The sequence below is a fragment of the Zonotrichia albicollis genome, chromosome 15, assembly GCF_047830755.1.
Source record: "Zonotrichia albicollis isolate bZonAlb1 chromosome 15, bZonAlb1.hap1, whole genome shotgun sequence".
In the NCBI taxonomy this organism is placed as follows: domain Eukaryota; kingdom Metazoa; phylum Chordata; class Aves; order Passeriformes; family Passerellidae; genus Zonotrichia; species Zonotrichia albicollis.
In genome coordinates, this window is record NC_133833.1 from 6,944,157 (window position 1) to 6,961,495 (window position 17,339).

General features: G+C 47.6%; 2 protein-coding genes across 4 annotated transcripts in view; one reads left to right on the forward strand and one right to left on the reverse strand.

The window, feature by feature from the left end:
- MGAT4B (alpha-1,3-mannosyl-glycoprotein 4-beta-N-acetylglucosaminyltransferase B) overlaps positions 1-6,799 on the forward strand; it is a 50,288-nt gene extending 43,489 nt beyond the window's left edge. For both annotated transcript variants that reach the window (XM_074552111.1, XM_005483645.4), the window contains 6 exons: positions 2,731-2,838; positions 3,757-3,950; positions 4,330-4,408; positions 4,821-4,908; positions 5,795-5,907; positions 5,983-6,799. In XM_074552111.1, coding sequence (XP_074408212.1) covers positions 2,731-2,838; positions 3,757-3,950; positions 4,330-4,408; positions 4,821-4,908; positions 5,795-5,907; positions 5,983-6,006 — 606 coding nt within the window. In that variant the 3' untranslated portion in view covers positions 6,007-6,799. The remainder of the gene's footprint in view (positions 1-2,730; positions 2,839-3,756; positions 3,951-4,329; positions 4,409-4,820; positions 4,909-5,794; positions 5,908-5,982) is intronic.
- LOC102071700 (leukotriene C4 synthase) lies at positions 5,999-17,326 on the reverse strand. 2 transcript variants are annotated; one of them, XM_005483644.4, is made up of 5 exons: positions 14,661-17,326; positions 10,566-10,665; positions 8,763-8,833; positions 8,020-8,101; positions 5,999-7,776 (listed from the first exon to the last, which is right to left on the reverse strand). In XM_005483644.4, exons 1-5 carry the CDS (start codon positions 14,716-14,718, stop codon positions 7,629-7,631), a joined length of 459 nt encoding a protein of 152 aa, XP_005483701.2. In that variant the 5' UTR covers positions 14,719-17,326; the 3' UTR covers positions 5,999-7,628. The 2 variants fall into 2 exon arrangements, with proteins under 2 accessions (XP_005483701.2, XP_074408213.1); XM_074552112.1 differs by lacking the exon at positions 14,661-17,326 and adding an exon at positions 10,255-10,440 and having other exon boundaries at positions 10,566-14,534.
- Positions 17,327-17,339: the final 13 nt, after the last annotated feature.

Here is a 17,339-nt window from a genome sequence, read left to right on the forward strand (position 1 = left end):
CTTCAGAGGATATTTTCTGTGAGCTCTGGTGCTAACTGACTTTGCACCGAGCTGTGCCATCCCTGGGGAGCATGCTGCAGGGTGTCCTTGTGGATTGCGAAAGTGGAGACCTGGGAGTTCAGGCTTTTGTAGCTGCAGCTGCCAGGAAAGGCATCATTTCTGCATCTAAGCACTAATAGGGCATTCCTCCTGCAGCCCTCGAGGACAGGAGTTATTCCCCATCCTTCTGTGTTGTTTTGCATTCTGTGTTTCTCTCCCTGAAGCCGTTTCCCACTCGCTGACTGCAACCCCAGAGTGACCCTTTGACTCTGGATCCCTAGGCTGTACCTGCTGGAGCACACAGGGAGACTGCCCAGAGAGCTCACCCGAGAGCAAACCCTCCTTGCACAGTCTGCCAGAATGAAGGCAGATCACACAAAGCTCTTGTCAGGGTTTCCAGGAGGGTGCAGAGAGGTGAAATGGGCTCTGCTTTTGTGCTGCCATTCCTTTTGCAGAGCCAAAAGCCCCCGTGCCCTGTGGAGGTTGTGTTTGAACTCCAGCAGCAAGGGGCTAAAGCGAGTGGGAAGGGCAGAGGAGGAGTGTCTGTGGCAGCAGATGTAAGATGAGCTCAGCGCCAGATACTCTCCTGTCTTCTCTCTGAACATACTGTATTTACAAATGCTTGCTTGCCCTCCTCCCCAGTCGAGAACAAGCAGCAGAGTCGCTGTGCAGAGCTCAGAGCCAGTGACTTAGAACAAACTTCATGGTGACAACCATGTTGTGGTGATAAATGCCAGAGCAAGTGGTCACTCTGGAAATTAGTATTGTATTTATGTGCTGGGGGGGATGGACCATCCTCAGAGCTCTGCAGAACTGGGGCAAGGGTGTGGTTTAATTTGGCCTGATCCCTGGCACAGGACATGGCATTGGCTCCAGTGCTCCTTGTGCAGCAGGACCAGTCCCAGATAATGTCCCCTGAATCCTGCTGGCAGTTCAGGCCATGTGCTCAGCTGGGACAGAGCACTCCCCAGGACTGACTGACAACCCCACAGCCTGCACAGCTGTGGGTAAAGCTGGATGGGTGGGATGCTGGGATGGAGCTGGGAATGATGCTGCTGTCTGTGCCCCCACCTTCAAAATCCTCAGCTTGAGCACTGATTAAATGCAGATCCTGCTGCGCTGGATCATCTTCTCCTTAACTCATCTGTGCTCATCTTTTCCTACCTGATGGAACCAAGGTTTTCTCAGGGGAAATCGCAAACCTCTTAAACATGTTGCCTTTTTAAAAATTAACCTACTTTCCATGTGGATTTCTGGCTCCTTTCCCCCACTGTTTGCATGATTAACTCTGCACAGCGCCCTTTCAAACATGACTTTCTCTTGTAAATCCCACTGTGCAAAATCAAATTGGTAGCGGGGAGGATTTGTCTTTTTGATTGAAAGTTTGTTTGACCTGAGCTTTTGGTAAGTGCTTTGCCTGCTCTGGGTATATTCTGCTCTTTCTTTTTAAACTAATTTTAGATTTACCTGGGGTAGACCTGTGTGAAAGGATGACCTTCTTACCACCAGCTGAGCTGTTCCCCCTCCTGGCTTGTCTGTGACAAGGCTGCTTTCAGGAAACGTTTCTTTAGGAGTGCAGGAAAAGGGGAGAAGGATAAATCAGGAGATGCTGTAGCTGCCTCCATTCCCCTTCCTCCTCCTCTCCCCATCCAGAGTGAGCTAGCCATGATGGAGTTGCATCCACAGTTGCTGGCAGTGAGTAGGTCTGTCCCATTAGCATGGCTAGTTTTAATTTTCTAATGTAACATGAGCTGGATTAGGGGATTATCTCTTTTGCAGCTCGCAGGGGTCATGCCTGGAATTTCCCAGCTCCTGGCCCGTGGTGGGGCCTGGTGTGACACCCAGTCTGTTCAGGCAGCCGCTGCCAGGTGGGAGGCTGCAAGAGCAGATGGCATTAGGGATGTGCATGCATTTCTTTTCTTGGAAAAAGCCAAAGTTGGATAACAAATACCCTCTCCATACAGCTTTTAACCTGTATTTTTGTCCTGCTCCCCCAAACTGAGAGAAATGAGCTATTTTAAAATGTGAGTTCTCATCTCCCCACGCTCTCAGTGATTTTCCCTTTTGTCCTGTATTCCCTCTCCATCGTCTCTCTCCCTCCACTCCATGGTAAATCACTGCCAGGATCACAGTTGCATCTCCAAGTTTATTTATGTGGTGGATAGGCGTGAAACAGCCCAGCAGCACTGACAATGGCACGTGCTGTACATCTGCTCACAACTCCTGCCAGCAAACTGGGAACTGCCCATCCAGAGAGAGCCCACACTTGTACCTGTTCACTCTGAGTCATCCCAGCATTGTTGTACCTTCAGACATCAGGGATTCCAAGCTCTGAGTTGTAGGAAGAAGGCTTTCCCAATAAGCCAAGGGGCAAAGGAAACTCAGTTCTCTGGCTGTTCCTCCCTGACAGCACAGAGGGGATTTGCTAGAGTTCTTAGCTGTGCTTGGCAAGCAGAAATTTGGCATTTAAACCTGGACCCTGCCCAGCAGAGCCTGGGGGTTGAGGGGCTCAGAGTCACAGTCTGGTTTTTCCAGAGCGTGGTTAAAAGCCCTCTTGCCAGATTGGAGCCTAAATACCACAGAAGGCATAGAGATGGAGGACTTGGCTGTCCCTCCTTGTGCCCTTGTCCATCGTTCTGTGGGGCACAGTGGCCTGCAGGGGCTGGAGCCTGGGGCACTGTCTCGTTTCAGAAACACTGCGACAGGCAGAAGGCAAACCTGAGGATCCGCTTCAAGCCCTCGCTCTTCCAGCACGTGGGAACCCACTCCTCCTTGGCTGGGAAGATACAGAAGCTGAAGGTGGGTACCAGCTCTCAGTCCAAGGTACAGGTGGCCTGGCCTGCAGACACCCAGGAACTGGCTGCTTTTGGGTGGGGACATCTGTGACAGCAGCTGGTGGCAGCTGGATTTCTGTGAAGTGGTTGTGTTTTATTCTGAATTAGAGTGAGCTCAGGCAGCTCCTGCTCCTCAGAATGGCAGTGACATGCACCAAGAGTCACTGCAAGGTTTTAAGCCTTGGTACCAGTCCTGGCCACCCATCCTGAGTGCCAGGCCATGGTCCAGGCAAGTGACTTCGAAGAATCTACTAAAAAACCTTGGAGAGATGGCTCCTGGGTTGGTCTGACTTCCTTCCCACTCCACTTCATGTTCCTGGGATTTGGTGATAGGCAAATTAAAACTCACTGTATGAGAGCTGGAATTGTTGAGGTGTATTTAAACATGAACAAAATGCAGCTTCCCACAAGTACAAGTGCAGAATCCATGGACAGACATCCCTGGGCTGTGATGTCTGTGTGATCCCTGGGGAAATGGATGGTATAATCCAGTTTGTATCACAGTGCAGTGCTGTCAGGCCATGTAATCCAGTCATTTTATGGTATTGTCAGCCTCCCAGCTGCTTTCTCCTCAAGTGTAAAGACTGTTTCCAGAGCTCCTGGGGCATGGACAGGCATTCAGGGACATTTGGACATTGAAAGGCTCCTTGGTGTGCTGGATCAGAGCGCCGAGCAGGGATGTTTCTTTGAGCTGCCTCTCCTAAAGCAGTGTCCTGGGATCCAGTCACACATTCCCCTGCCTGGTGCCTTGCCAAAATTACTTCTATCTCTCATCCTTTCACAAAATTTTAATTTGCAGTGCCTTGTAGCTGGGGCCCTGGTTCCTCACGGGCCAGAGCAGCTCATGGCCCTTCTCTGCCCTTTTACTTTGTGCCCTTTCAAGGACAAGGACTTTGGAAAACATGCACTGCGGAAAGAGCACGTCAACCCTCCTGCTGAGGTGAGCACCAGCCTGAAAACCTACCAGCACTTCACCCTGGAGAAGGCTTACCTGCGGGAGGACTTCTTCTGGGCCTTCACTCCCACTGCCGGCGACTTCATCCGCTTCAGATTCTTCAAACCACTGCGAATTGAAAGGCCAGTGCTCGAGGGGTCAGCGGGGTGTGGGGACAGCCCAGAGCACGTGGAGACACTTGACTTTCTCTCTTCTGGCAATTTAAATCAAATTTCTTGCCCATCTCCTGCTTGGCTGCCCAGGAGGAGGGAGCAGTGCTCTTCCAGGGGAGGATAATTTGAGCCTTTCTCAGTGGGGCCACCTTTGCCAGAGCCCTTTGCTTTCCTGCACTTGTGAGCACTCCATGGTTTAGCTGATTTGGCACAGAAGGTCTCCTGCCAAATCGTGCTGTGGGCTCTTTGGGAAGGTGCCTGTTAGGTTGAGCTGTTTGATGATTCAGGTGGGGTGAAAGCCATCGTGTGTCCCCTCACTGTGCCTTTCTGTGGGTTTTCTCTGCCACAGGTTCTTCTTCCGCAGCGGGAACATCGAGCACCCAGAGGACAAACTCTTCAACACGACCGTGGAGGTGCTGCCGTTTGACGTAAGTGTTTGATTGAGATTTGAGGTGAGGGTGGAGTGGGAAGCAAAAGAGCTTTTCCTGCTTAAAGCCATCAGGAAAATCTTAATGAGATTTGAGTGCCTCTTACAGGTGCTGGCAGGGAGCCAGAGGGTCATGCCTGGTGTGATGCCACCTCAGGAGCTGGGTGCTTTGCTGAGCACGGCTGTGTGAGCCATCCCTGCCTGGGGATGCTCCAGTGGGTGGGATGAAGCCAGAATGGTGCAGTGGAAACAGCAGCAAATGTCCTCTTATTTTGGGCATGTGTCTCTGGGTGCCAGGTGTGGGATGAGATGCCAGGGTTTGCTGGCAAGGACAGCTCTGGGACTGCTGCTTTTCCTTGGGGATTTGGGTGACTCTTGCCTCTGGTCTGCACAAAACTCCTCTCCTTCTGCAGAGTCTACAGTCAGATAAGGAAGCCTTGCAGGAGGGAAGAGGCACAGCTGCCAAATACCGCAGGACAGCGGATGGCTACGTCCAGATAGGTACAGGGGGAGTGGGGTGGGAAAGGGCCTGCTGGCTTTGATAACACAGCCCATGTCCTCACCTGCATGCCAGTCAAGAACCTTAGAGCTGTTTGCTTGGCAGAGAGTAATTTCTGCTTGCCAGGAGCCGAGATTTATCATTGTCTCCTCTCCTCCACTGCCCTTGCTCTCAGGCCAGGTTGTCCCCCTCAGATTATTCTCAGTCCTGCATTTCTGCCAGTCCTGCTCAGAGCTGGGACCAAATGATGCTGATTATTTGTTTGCTTACCCTGGGGTTAAAAACCTCCACCATGGGCAGTTTTGCCATCTCTGTACTCACACCACTTGCAGGTCAGACCTTGTCTCTTGCCACCTGAGCTTGTTTTAGTGCTTGCCCTGCCCTTGGACAAGAACAAGCATTTGCAGCCTCCTGAGAGCTGCCAGTGCGTGATAGCCCTGGTGTCCCTGCTAAGATTTCATGTCATTTTTAATAGACAAATAAGAGAAAAATTTCCTGACACATGCAGTGTTTTGCCATTTTCTCATTCCTCTGCATGCTGGCTGGTTTCTCCCAGTTGCATTTTCAAAAACAAATAATCAAAACCAAAAAGCATGTCAGGCCTCTCTGTCCCCTTTTGCACAGCAATGATATGTTATTTGATATATATGATATTTGCAGATACTCCCAATACATTTTGTTTTGTTTGGAGAACACACCTGATTTGTGTTCTCCAGTGTGGCATTTTGCCCTGTATTCCATCCACACTGCTGGGTTTTAGCCCGTTTGGTGCTGGGGAGCTGCAGGCAGGGGCTGCTGGGGCTGTTGGTGGTGCCCTGGGGGAGAGGGGAGGTGGAGGGGCAATGCCAGAGGACCATCCCTGTGGCAGCCACGTGCTCTCCCCACCAGGCTCGTTCTCCAAGGGGGTCGCAGAGGGTGAGGTGGACCCATCTTTTGGGCCCCTGGAGGCCATCAGGCTGTCCATCCAGACCGACTCCCCGGTGTGGATCATCCTGAGCGAGGTAAGCTGAGCTCCCCCCGCACCTCCCCACCCCTGCCCTGCTCATCGCTCTGATCCCATCCCCCCCTTCTTTCAGATTTTTATCAAAAAAGCAGAGTGAACAGGCATGAGGCAGAACGGAACCCTCGTGGATCCCTGGTCCTGCTCCCTCCCTCCCGCTCCCTCCTCCCCGCGGCGCCTCGCCCGGACCAGGACAGCGCAGAGCCAGCAGAGCTGCTGCTGCTGTGCATCCCCAGCGGGGCCAGGACGGGCATTGACTCCTCCTGAAGAGGAGCAGAAAGCAGAACCCAACCCCCTGTGCTGAGGGGGGGCTTTGCTCCATTCCCTCGGGGTGCTGCTGCTGCTCGGACACACGGACACGGGACAGTGTGGGGTCGGGATGAGCTTTAGCCAGCGTGGGGACAAAGAGCACCTTCAGCCCCAGACAGGGCTCAAACCTTTGGCTGGGTTTGGTGACAGAGCAGGTCACACCGAGTCCTGCTAGCTGACCCCACTGGCGCGCTGGGATGGAGGCGGCGGGGCCCGAGGTCTGCCTTGCCCTCTCCCAGGCAGCAGTCCTGGCCACGGCTGAGGATTAAGTGAGGGCAAAGACTGACCCTCCTTCAGCAGAGGAGGAACGAATCCAAAGGGGTTGGAGCTATGATTATGGCAGGGAAAACAAAAAAATAAAATATGCCACACTGTGCCTGCCAGCATTGAACACAGCCCCTTAACTCACAGTGAAGTCTCCAGTGTCTTCATGCCTTGAGATTGAGTGCAGAAACTGTCTTTTAAATAACTAATTCAGTTATTGAGTGATGTGGGTTTTTTGGGGACGGAAAAAAAAAAAGCAGAGGTAGCCCAGTTCAAAAATAGTAGGGATTAGTGTAAATCCCAATGTCCTTTCAGCTATACACTGGAATGCATTATACTACTTTAATGTTCTGTATTTTTTATTATTGGATACATTTGATTTTTCAAGTACATCTCTCTATATAAATATATAAAACAATGTGCACTGTAATAAAAGCTAAATTTAAACCTTTGGTGCAGTAGTGAGAGTCACTTGCAGCTGGGCTGCTTTAGGCACCTGTGAACCCCAAGTTCACAGTGGAGGGTGGAGTCTAGGGAGGGCAAAGTCCTTTTGCAGAGTTGGTGATAAGTGAAGCTGGGGTAAAGTAAAGGTCATTTAATCAATGCCAAACAGACTTTAGTACTGGGCTAGGGTCAGGCTTTTCTCCCAATATTTGGATGTGGTTTTAGGCAAGCTTACCCATAATTTTCATTTAATCACAGCAGCTTTTCCTATGAAACCCAGTCCCCAACTCAGATGTTCTCACACCAGTCTCTGAGTGCCTTTGACAATCACAGGTGATTTCTAGTGAGAACAAGAATTTATTTTTTATATCCATGGTGTGATTCTTCAGCACAGATCATTACAGCAGTAAGGAGGAGAGACGACAGCATGTGGGTCAATCTGTGCTCCATGAGGCAGAGCCAGAGGCATTTTAGAGCAGACAGTGCTACAAAGCCCAGCAGTGAAGCTCCTCAGCAGGGGCAGGGGCTGGAAAGCGTTTGCTTTCTAGAAGGGAAATTATCTCTGAAGAGCAGAGGAGTGCCAGCTTCCATCTCCCTTCTGCAGGGATTGCAGAGCCAGGGAAATACTCTCCCTCAGATGGTGCCACATGAGTGGTTCCCCTGTGCTGGGGGCAAACAGTGGGTTTGGGGGAGCTGTGGCCCCTCTCACCAGGCCCCATGGAGCTGGAGAGGCCACACCAGTGCTGCCATCCACGTGGAGGAGCTGGGCCTCAGGAAGTGTGCCAGGAGCCCAGCCAGTGCCAGCCCCAGCAGCGCCCAGAGCAGCCAGGCACTGGCATACAGTGGTCCCAACCTGGGGGGGAGAAAACACCATCAGGCACTGCCAGCCCAGCCAGGGCACTGTGGCAGGGCTGTCTCCACCCCCCTTTGGGACAGTCAGGGGTGACACAGCCACAAGCACTTGGGGCAGGAGGGGGAGGAGGTGACAATCTGCCCACAGTCCCAGCCACAGGGAGGGAGCCCGTTCCAGGGCCAGCTCCTGCCCCCAGGCTCCCTGGGCAGGTTTGGGGTTCCCGTGGTCCTGTCAGGTCCTTACCGTCCCCGTGCAGCCCCGGCGTAGCCCTGGAAGTACCTGAGGCGGGTGTAGAGGTAGAGCAGCCCACACACTGCAGTCACACCTGGGACAGGGACAGAGCTCTGCTGGGCTCAGGGTCCCTGACACTGCATTCCAGCACAGCTCCCCAGCAGATGGGGCATCACCAGAAAACCAAACACAGAGTGGTTTGGCTTTAAACCACTGTGAGAGTTTAAATGAGTTTTCTTCCTTCCCTTTTTGTGAGGGATGAACTCCTCTGCCCCACAGAGTTGCCCTGGGACTTGGATTGGCAATGCTTCTTTATGTGGTTTCTCCTCACAACTAAATGGTTGCAGCAACCAAATCCCCTGAGCTCACTTGGTTGGGATGGACAGTGGATGAGTAAATGTTTGGGTTATGGTTTCTTGTTGTGACATAGCCCTGCCTCAGCTGCTGCCACCCTGGCACCCTGGGACAGCCTGACCTTGTCCTGGAGAAGCAGCAGGAGGGGACAGCCAGGCTCCAGCAGAGGAGCAAGGGCTGCCAGAGCTTCCTCCTCCAGGCAGGAGTGGGCTCAGCTGCTCCCAGCTGGAGCTGAGGCACTTCTCAGCCAGCCCAGCTAAAAGGGAAATTTGCTTTCCATGAACAAGAGCCTCACAGGCACAGAGAGAATGCCTGAGTCACAATGGGATTTAAATTGGGGCTGAGGTTTTTTGGTTTGTTCACATGGTTTGGGTTGGAGTTCCCCCACACATCCCTCTTACCTTGATGGAAGAAGATTCCAGCAACCCAGAGGAGGGAAATGAAGATTGGGAAGTACTCTGAGCAGTTTGCCCTGGTGAGAAGCAGAGATGAGAGTTAAAACTGCCTCCTTGAACATCAGAGCCTGGCTAACCAAGGCTGTAGAAGGGAATTGGAAACTCACATTGGAGAAAACTAAAAGAGCTGATGAGAACCATCACTGTGCTGTGGGAAAGGAGCCTTTTCTGTGATCAAGCACACCCAATATCTGTATTATAGAGAAAAAAGCAGCCAAACACTACACAGCATTCACCTCTCTTGCATTCGCATGGCCCTGGAAAGACAAGCTGTGGCTGAGATGGAAATTTGTCCCTGCTGGACCCTCAAAGAGCACCACCCCAGAGAGCTGCTGGGGAGAGCCTTGTTGGTATTTAAGGAGCTTTCTCTTCCCCTTGGGTGCACACAGCCCAAATTTGGGTCACACAAGTCACACACCAAGAAGGAGCCTTCTCTCAGATAAAATTCAGCAGGAGGTGATCAGATCTACAGCCAGGTTTTCCTTCTTTTTCCTTTAGTGACAAACATACAGATTTTCTGCAAGAGTAGGAGCTGTGCTATTAAAGACATTGGTTTTGCTTCTCCCACATTTTACCATTCCCTAGGCAATTTAATCTTAATGTTGGCCAAAAATATACAAACCTTTGGAGAATGGAGCCAGACTGGGAGCTGGAAAAAGTCTGAAGAACCTTGTTCTGTAAATGCAGTTTGAGCCTCAGTGAGGGGAGGCTGCCAGGTTTCAAGTGAGTAATGCATCAGTACCACTTTTTCCCATATATATATTTTTCAATATATCAAATTATTCATTTGTATACTCCTCCACAGGGAAAAGAGAAGACAAACCCACAAAGAAGCAACATTTCAAGTCCAAACTCCCCGAGGTCACCTTCCCTGCCACAGCCCATGGATGACTTGGTTAACACACATTTAATAGTTAAGTATTTAATTAAAAGCCACATCAGCAGCTCCCCAGCTTGCAGAGGCTGATGTCTCCAGGCAGGCTGGCCCTCCATGGTCCCACAGAAGGACTGGAGCTGGTGTTTTTGTCACTCCACAAACGTTTCCTGTGTGCTGGCAGGGAATGCAGCTGCTTTGTTCGGGATTTAGTGCCGGGCTGGAATTACCCTTCACACCAGCTCCAGCCAATTCCTTTCAATGGCTCACAAAACAGAACGACTGAGATGAAAGATGGAATCTGGTGCTTGCTGGAAGCTGAAGGGATCTGTGAACGCTTCCAGTTTAGCTCCAGCATTGCTCTCTCCATAGGAACAGAGCAAAAAGAAACAGCCCTCAGCAGGGGCCCACGAGTGCTGATTCTCACAGTACAATGGCTTCTGAAAGGGAAAAAATTAAAATGCCCTTGTAGCTGGTTCTGCCAGCAAGGCCCTTTGCTTCAATTCAACAGCAAAACATTACAAGAAAATATCAGGTTATTAATAAAGCTTTGGCTGCTCTCACCATTTGGAGCCAATGGTAATATTAAATTTAATGATTCTAATTGTGAATGCTCTGCACCTCCTCCATACGGCCACTAATTTGTAATTTGGCTGCCTCACAATGCCAGAAGGAGAATTATCATGGATGGACAGAAACACCCCAGCCGAAGTGCTCCAAATCAAAACGCAGACCTTTGCACACAAAGCACTGAAAAATAATAATAACAGTAGCAGTAAGTGGAAAGGTAATGGAGGGAAACCAGTCTCTCCCAACAGTGACAGCTGACTCAAGTCTTATCTAGACAAAGGCACCACAAAAAGTCAAAATCTTACTGTGCTCTGAAGGTCCGCTCAAATTCAGGGTGCCCTGTGGTTTCGGGAGGGGAAACCTTGTACTTCCGACGGGCGTAGATCACCTGCATGGCAAAATAGGCTGAAAACAGAACACAGGAGTGGTGACAGAGCAGCAGTGTTTATTTAGCCAAGTGCTACCTGGCTTGGAATCAAACAAGTGGTTAGAATGAAAGAGCTGATATGATCTAGGTCCCCAGTCCAGGGCTGTCACACATGACCTGTAATAAATGTGCCATTTATTCCACTCTCATGCTTTAAATTCAGGTTTGGTTATCCCAGCTGAGTGCCAGTGCTGGATGACACTTTGCATCATCTCACAACCAGCAGAGCCCTCAGTGCTTCTCCCTGGCCGATCAAACACACAATAAAACCTTACCACATCCACACTGAGTCACAGAATTACCTCTTAATCTTGCACTTTGTATTTAGAGTACTTGTGCACCCTCAACCAGCCTGGTGGGAATGATGTGCAACACTTTCTGCTATTCCCAGTGGGTGCAAAGTACAGCCCATATCACAGAGCAGTATCCACACTGTCAAGCACTGGGCCAGTCAATTAGAGATGCTCTTAATTATGGCAATAAAAGGAAACGGGGAAGAGGGTGATTATTTCTTGCTCTTCACTCCTGCAGGACAGCCCCAAGGCTGACAAGGAGCAGAGGAGCTGCCCATGCCTGCTATCAGCCTGTGCCAATTTTGAGCCAAGGCACTGACTCAGTGTCTGCTACATCAGTCCTTTGTACATTTGTAAAGGACATGGAAAGTCACTTCAAAACAATGAAAACTTGCTAACATGAAGATTTGGAGTGTTTCAGTATTTATTGAAAGCTCCTAGTCCCACAGGAAATTGCTGATGCTCTGTTTTATTTGGGTGCAATACTACACTTCTGCCTTTATTGAAAACCCCTATTTTCATATAGGAGAAAACTAAATTATAAAAACAATTACTTTGGTGGCTGTGGGGGTGTCACTGAGACACTTGAGTGAGCAAAGTCCTCACAAAGCAACATTTCCAGAGCATCCCAGAGACACGAGGAGCCAGGGTGCAAGGCCTGCCTTGGGGACTGTCCTATTGTAACAAAGTTAAAAGCAGAACAGCAGGACAGAGAAGGGGAAGTAGGGACAGATGTTCCAAGATTAAAGACAAGACATGCGCCTGCAGAAAAGCATTAGAACATATGTAGAAGGGAATCAGAAATGTAAATAATCTGATGCTATGTGACTTGTGTATCACAAGGTTTTACTAACAAAAATACAGTCATTCCTTTCAGAACACATATAAGAACAATTAAGCATGTTCTAGTACCTTCCACAGACACCCAACCCTAAACAAGAGGTGCTGACAGAGCAAAGTGGGGGGAACATTCTTGTTTCCCCCTCTTTGATTCATTTGTATCAGGTTGACCATGGGTGAGGGTGTCACCCTTCTGCAGAGGTCCAGCAGGATCCAGTGTTCCCTCTCTGAATCCAGAGGGGTGCAACACAACTGGAACTCAGCAGCTGCTGGAGAGCTCTGGGTACAAAATGAAACCACGACCCCCTGTTACCTCCCCTCCTCCCTGATGCTCTCAGGGTTTCATCCCAATCTCCTCTCCAGAAATGGACTGAGCTGAAGTTACAGCATCATGAGCACATCTGGCTTGTGGCATTAGCCCAACTGCACTGGGCAATGCTCTTCATCCTGTTTTTTGTCATCTGCACCTTTCCCAAGGTAGGATTCTTGTGACTGATGGGTGAGGTAAGAGTCATTTCAAACCTCTCCATCAGCTCTGCACTTAGCACCTTGCTTCTACACAGGGCCTAATATTCAGACAAGTCCTACACAGATCCTTGACCCTTAAGGATGGGTGACATACAAAATAGCCACCCAAGAGGATCAGAAGCCTTTTGGAGAACAGCTGGCTGTTCCCCAAACCCGGTGTAAGGGTGAAGAACCAGTCCACAAAAGCACTTCCCAGAATGAGGTGTTGAAAAAACCCACACCGAATGAGCCTTCTCAGCACAGACTCTTCGAGAAAAAGAGTTCAATCTACCCTGCAGAACCTTTCAAAGCATTGTTTCCTGTGATTCATGTCTTGAGGTTAATCACCTGTGTGGATTCCCACGTGGCTTAGGGGCTCAGCTCTCCCTGAACTTTGCTCTTCAGTGGAAATATTCTTCATTCTCTATTTGATTATGTCCACAAACTTGTCAAATCATATCACAGTTGCTATCTGCCACATTTGAGTGAACCTGGCAAACAAGCCCTCTGGGGCCTGACAGTGACATTGCATAAGTTTTCTTTCCTTTGAAGCTGTAAAATAAGGGACTGGAGGAAAAATCTGGAGTAGAAAAATTTTGCTCTGTGGTACAATGTTCACCACAAGGCTGGGGCACACATCTACAGAGTGCTAAACTCAGGGTTTCACTAAACTGAGATTGACTAAATTAAAAAGGGGAAAGTTACTTGAAAGAACCCAGAAACTGCAGGCTCCCAGAAAATTCAAAAGGAAACATAAAAATCAACCAACCCTGTACCAAGGTCAGCCATTAAATTACATCTCCTGCACCAGGACGTGATGGAGGAGTGTCTGTAGGGATAGCCCATGTCTGTGCTTCAGTGCTCCCTGCTCAGAGTGAATCCCAGACCTCTAACTCACCTACAGAAAGTCCTTTCAAAACATGCAGAGAAAGCCACTGCACAGCTCTGAACCTGTGACACGGGCACACAGATTTTATGGGACTAGATGGAAAGGAAACACACAGTATTTTGCAATTTGCTCCTTGGCTTCCCACACAGAGATCATAAACCAGGATACTTCAGGTGATCGAACAGATAGGAGGGTGCCAATGCCAGCTATTTATCTGCTGGCTTCACACCTGGCTTGTATGCCATCAAAGTAAAATGCTTAATGCTGCAACCTTTAAAAAGTACTTGAAATTCTCATTAAACAAAAATATTAGAGACAAACCTGCTATCTAGGGATTTGCTACTGAGGGTTTCCTAAAGGAAAAGAGCTGAGCAGCATTTCTGGAACTCAATTTCAAGTTTTCTTCATATATTGTCTTTCCACACTAAACACTCGCTCCACCTCCACTTAGTTTAATAACAAAAAAATTCATAGTACAAAAGTTTCTTCTGTTTGTAGTTGTATGTCTGTAAATTGAGTGGAAATTACCGAAAATTCAGCGTCTTGAGCTCTATTTTTAAAGTGGCATATTTTGTTTTAAATAATGCTTATATTAGGAGATTTATCACCTGACAGCTAAAAGCACATGATGCTGCTCAGGGATTCACATCCATTTGTAAGCAGAGGTGTGATAGCTGTATGTTGAATTAATACAGCAATAACAAACCCCACAAACCTTTCCTTATGGAACAGTGAAGATTTTAATAAAATGGGGGCTCTGTCCCCATCCCAGGCAGGGGAGAGACTGTCCTGAAGCTCAAGGGGGAGAAACTTTGCCCAAACAACCCACAAATAAACAAAGCTTGTTAACAATGCTGCTCCTTCTAAATGGTCTAAACACAAAGCATCTATTTAAACTAGAAGTCACTGAGTTCCTTTGAAGAGCTGTCTATTTCTGACCAGAACTTGCATTAGTTCCCAAATTACTCTGCTCTCAGTGCATCTTGTCATCTGCTCTGTGCATTATGAACGTGGACATTGTCACAGAGAAACACCCATGTGCACGAGGCTCTTTCCTACATCCACACCAGGTCTGTCTGCACACTGACCTCCTCACCAGCACATTTACTAACCTGCCTTTATTTTGGCTACCTCCAGCCACTGCAAGTTACAAATTACCTGCTAAAATTCAATCACAAACTAGTTTACTTTAATAACATCACGTTGAAATTGCTTTAAGTCTAAAAGTTTACTTGCTGGCTTTGAGGATCAATTTAGTCCCTGCTAAATAATGACCACCCTCAGGCACGACATGTGCCATTAACAGCCAAAAATTTCTATCATTTTACCATGTTGGAAAACAGTGACATTCACTCCACAGATGCTCCAAGAAAAACACAGGAACCACATCCCCCAAAGTTTAACATGGTTAGCTGAATACTGGCGTTGTACAAAGGACATTTACCTTGCTCCAGGACCCCCAGAACGGTGACTGTGGCCAGCAGGTCTATTTGATCTCTCATGGTGCTGGCTGTGGAGCAAAGCCCAGCTGATGTGCTGGGTACAGCTGTCCCAACACTCTCTCCCAGCACCACCCACTCCCACAGAGCTGCCTCTGAGCACAGGTGTTTCCTCCACCACACCTTAACCCACCTTAACTCTCTCCACACCACGCCACGTGGTTTTCCAAAGCAGCCACCCACCAGAAAATGTCTATTCCATTCAGCCAATTGCTTTTTGCTGAACAATAGAGCAGGGAAGAATTTTACATGAGCAAACTGTGAAATTCTTCTAATTACATTTACAGACTTTACGCCATTATTGAATTAAATGCTGCCAGCAATGGAAAGATGATGGAATTCTTTCCAGCCCTTTTGTTGCTAGTTTTAATGAGCTCTGAAGCATCTCAATTATGTGCAAGGTTGTAAAAATTATTAACAAGCATTTACAAATTAATGACTTGACCTTCTGCTCTTATTTCAAGTAGTGGAGTTGACCAGAGGAAGGATTTGATACACTCCAGCTGGAATAACTTAATTCTGTTGCCAGATTCTGTGATTTAACAGAACATTCAGATACTTTATCCTACTAATTACTACTCTTCAGTTTACCAAAAAGGAGTACAGTTCTTTTCTAGCACTCACTCACCCTTACTAGTTTTCTGAAGTTTTTAAGCAATACAAACCTTTCCCTGGGTAACATTCAAAATAAAAGTTCTCAGTTCTGAAGGCAGCAGAAGATGTAGAAATGTAGACCCTGAGAAATGTTACACTGATATCAGAGTCATAATTGTAAAATGTAAAATCTGAAAACCAGCAATGTTTTAGCCCTAAATGACTTTTCTCCCCACTTCACAAATGTAAAATTGGCATCAGTTCGAAAAGCTACCTTATGTTCTTGAGCAACTTTATATGGATGACTGCTCTGACTTTAAAATTTTTAAATCAAAGAGGAGGAAGGTTTTCCCTTGATGTTGGTGGTTGAGCCATTGCATTTCTCTCTGTTGAGTCACACACACAAACCCTCACTACAGAATTTGTGCATGTACCAGACCTGCAGTTTCTCCCAAGAGCAACACAGCAACATTTTTTTCTAGTTTGGCTCTTCATTGCTTCAAAACCCCACTGTGACAGCTCATCAAGTTGAAAATTCAGTTTATCAATCAAATATCCAATGTTACACTTTTTATATATAACTACCCATGTAGAATAGCAAAACCACTCCCTCTCTCTAAAAAAGACTCATATGATGTGACTTCAGACCCTCCAAGGTACAGCAGACTCAGACTAAATAGAACTAAAACCTAAAAGTTTACCTTAACTGAACCTATTGGTGACCAAAGATTTCATCTGTGGTGTCCAATGTAAAAGTCAGAGGGGAAATGCCACCAGGGTCTCCTTACAACATATTTCAGCAAACAATGCAGGCTTGAGAAAACTTTCATTACAGATTTCCATTACTCTCAGGAAAAACACCGGCATCAAGAAAATAAAAATCAGTTTCTGAGTAAATGTTTGTGACAAGCTGCCACTGACTCCTTAAAATCTTCTGAAAACCACATATGTCATTTCAGTGGGGGATGGCTTGGGAAATTTCTGTTTCACTGAACAATAACCAAAAAGCAGCATTTTTAATGAGACAATAAAGCAAAAATTAATGTAACCTCATGGTTCCCCATGGGCTGAAAGCAGCTGATTCTGGTACTGCTGCTGGTTGTTACATTTGGCTCTTTATAAACTTCTGAAGTTACAGATTTCCTCCTCTCCCAAACAGAACACAAAACTTGTAGACTAGGAATACATGAAAAATACACTCTGGTAAGCCAGGGGCTGCAAACACAACTGCACAATGACACCAAAGCTTGCAGAATGACCCATCAATGCCTGAAGCTGGGCAGGGCTATGGGACTTCAGCAGCCTTAAGCCAAGACCTCCACACACCACACCCTGCTGCCAGAGCTTTGTTCCTGGTTCAGAAACATCAGTTCCTGCTTGCAGCACGAGTCCCACATCTCAGCTGGATTCCTGTGTGTGCCATGTGCCTGCCTCAGACAAGTCTTGAGGAAATCAGTTTGAACCTCTAAAGGCTGTTATTCTGAGGGAACTGACATATTTTGGAACTCTACAATTTTGCACATGTGAGGTTGTTATTAGCATCTTTTTCACTATTAACAACCATCTCTGCAGCTGAATTTCCCAGCTTAAGGCCTACAATGCATTCCAGAAAAAAAACCACCAAAGCCCGGAAGCAGTGGGAGTAGCATAAAGCCTGATTTTCAAAGTTACATTTTCTAAGGCCCCTTTATCCAGTTCTGGCCTGTTTAAATGGACTTTCTGAAGCCATAAGAACTGTTAAGACACAGCAGCAGAATTTTAGCCTTGGTAATAAATAGGCTGAGCAAAAACTGTATGTTGGGATGAAGGGAAGAAACCAGCTCACTAGGAATGACAATGCTGAACTCTGCTAGGCTCATGCAAATGTATAAAGTCACACCATGTATATTTAATACACTAGCAAAATATTTATTTTATAATGATAAAACAGAAGTGAAGGATTTCTTTTTGGTGTGCACCAGTAATTGTAGTAAAAGAATAAGGGGATTAATGGACTCTTTATACATTTCAATGACAAAAATTCATAAAGG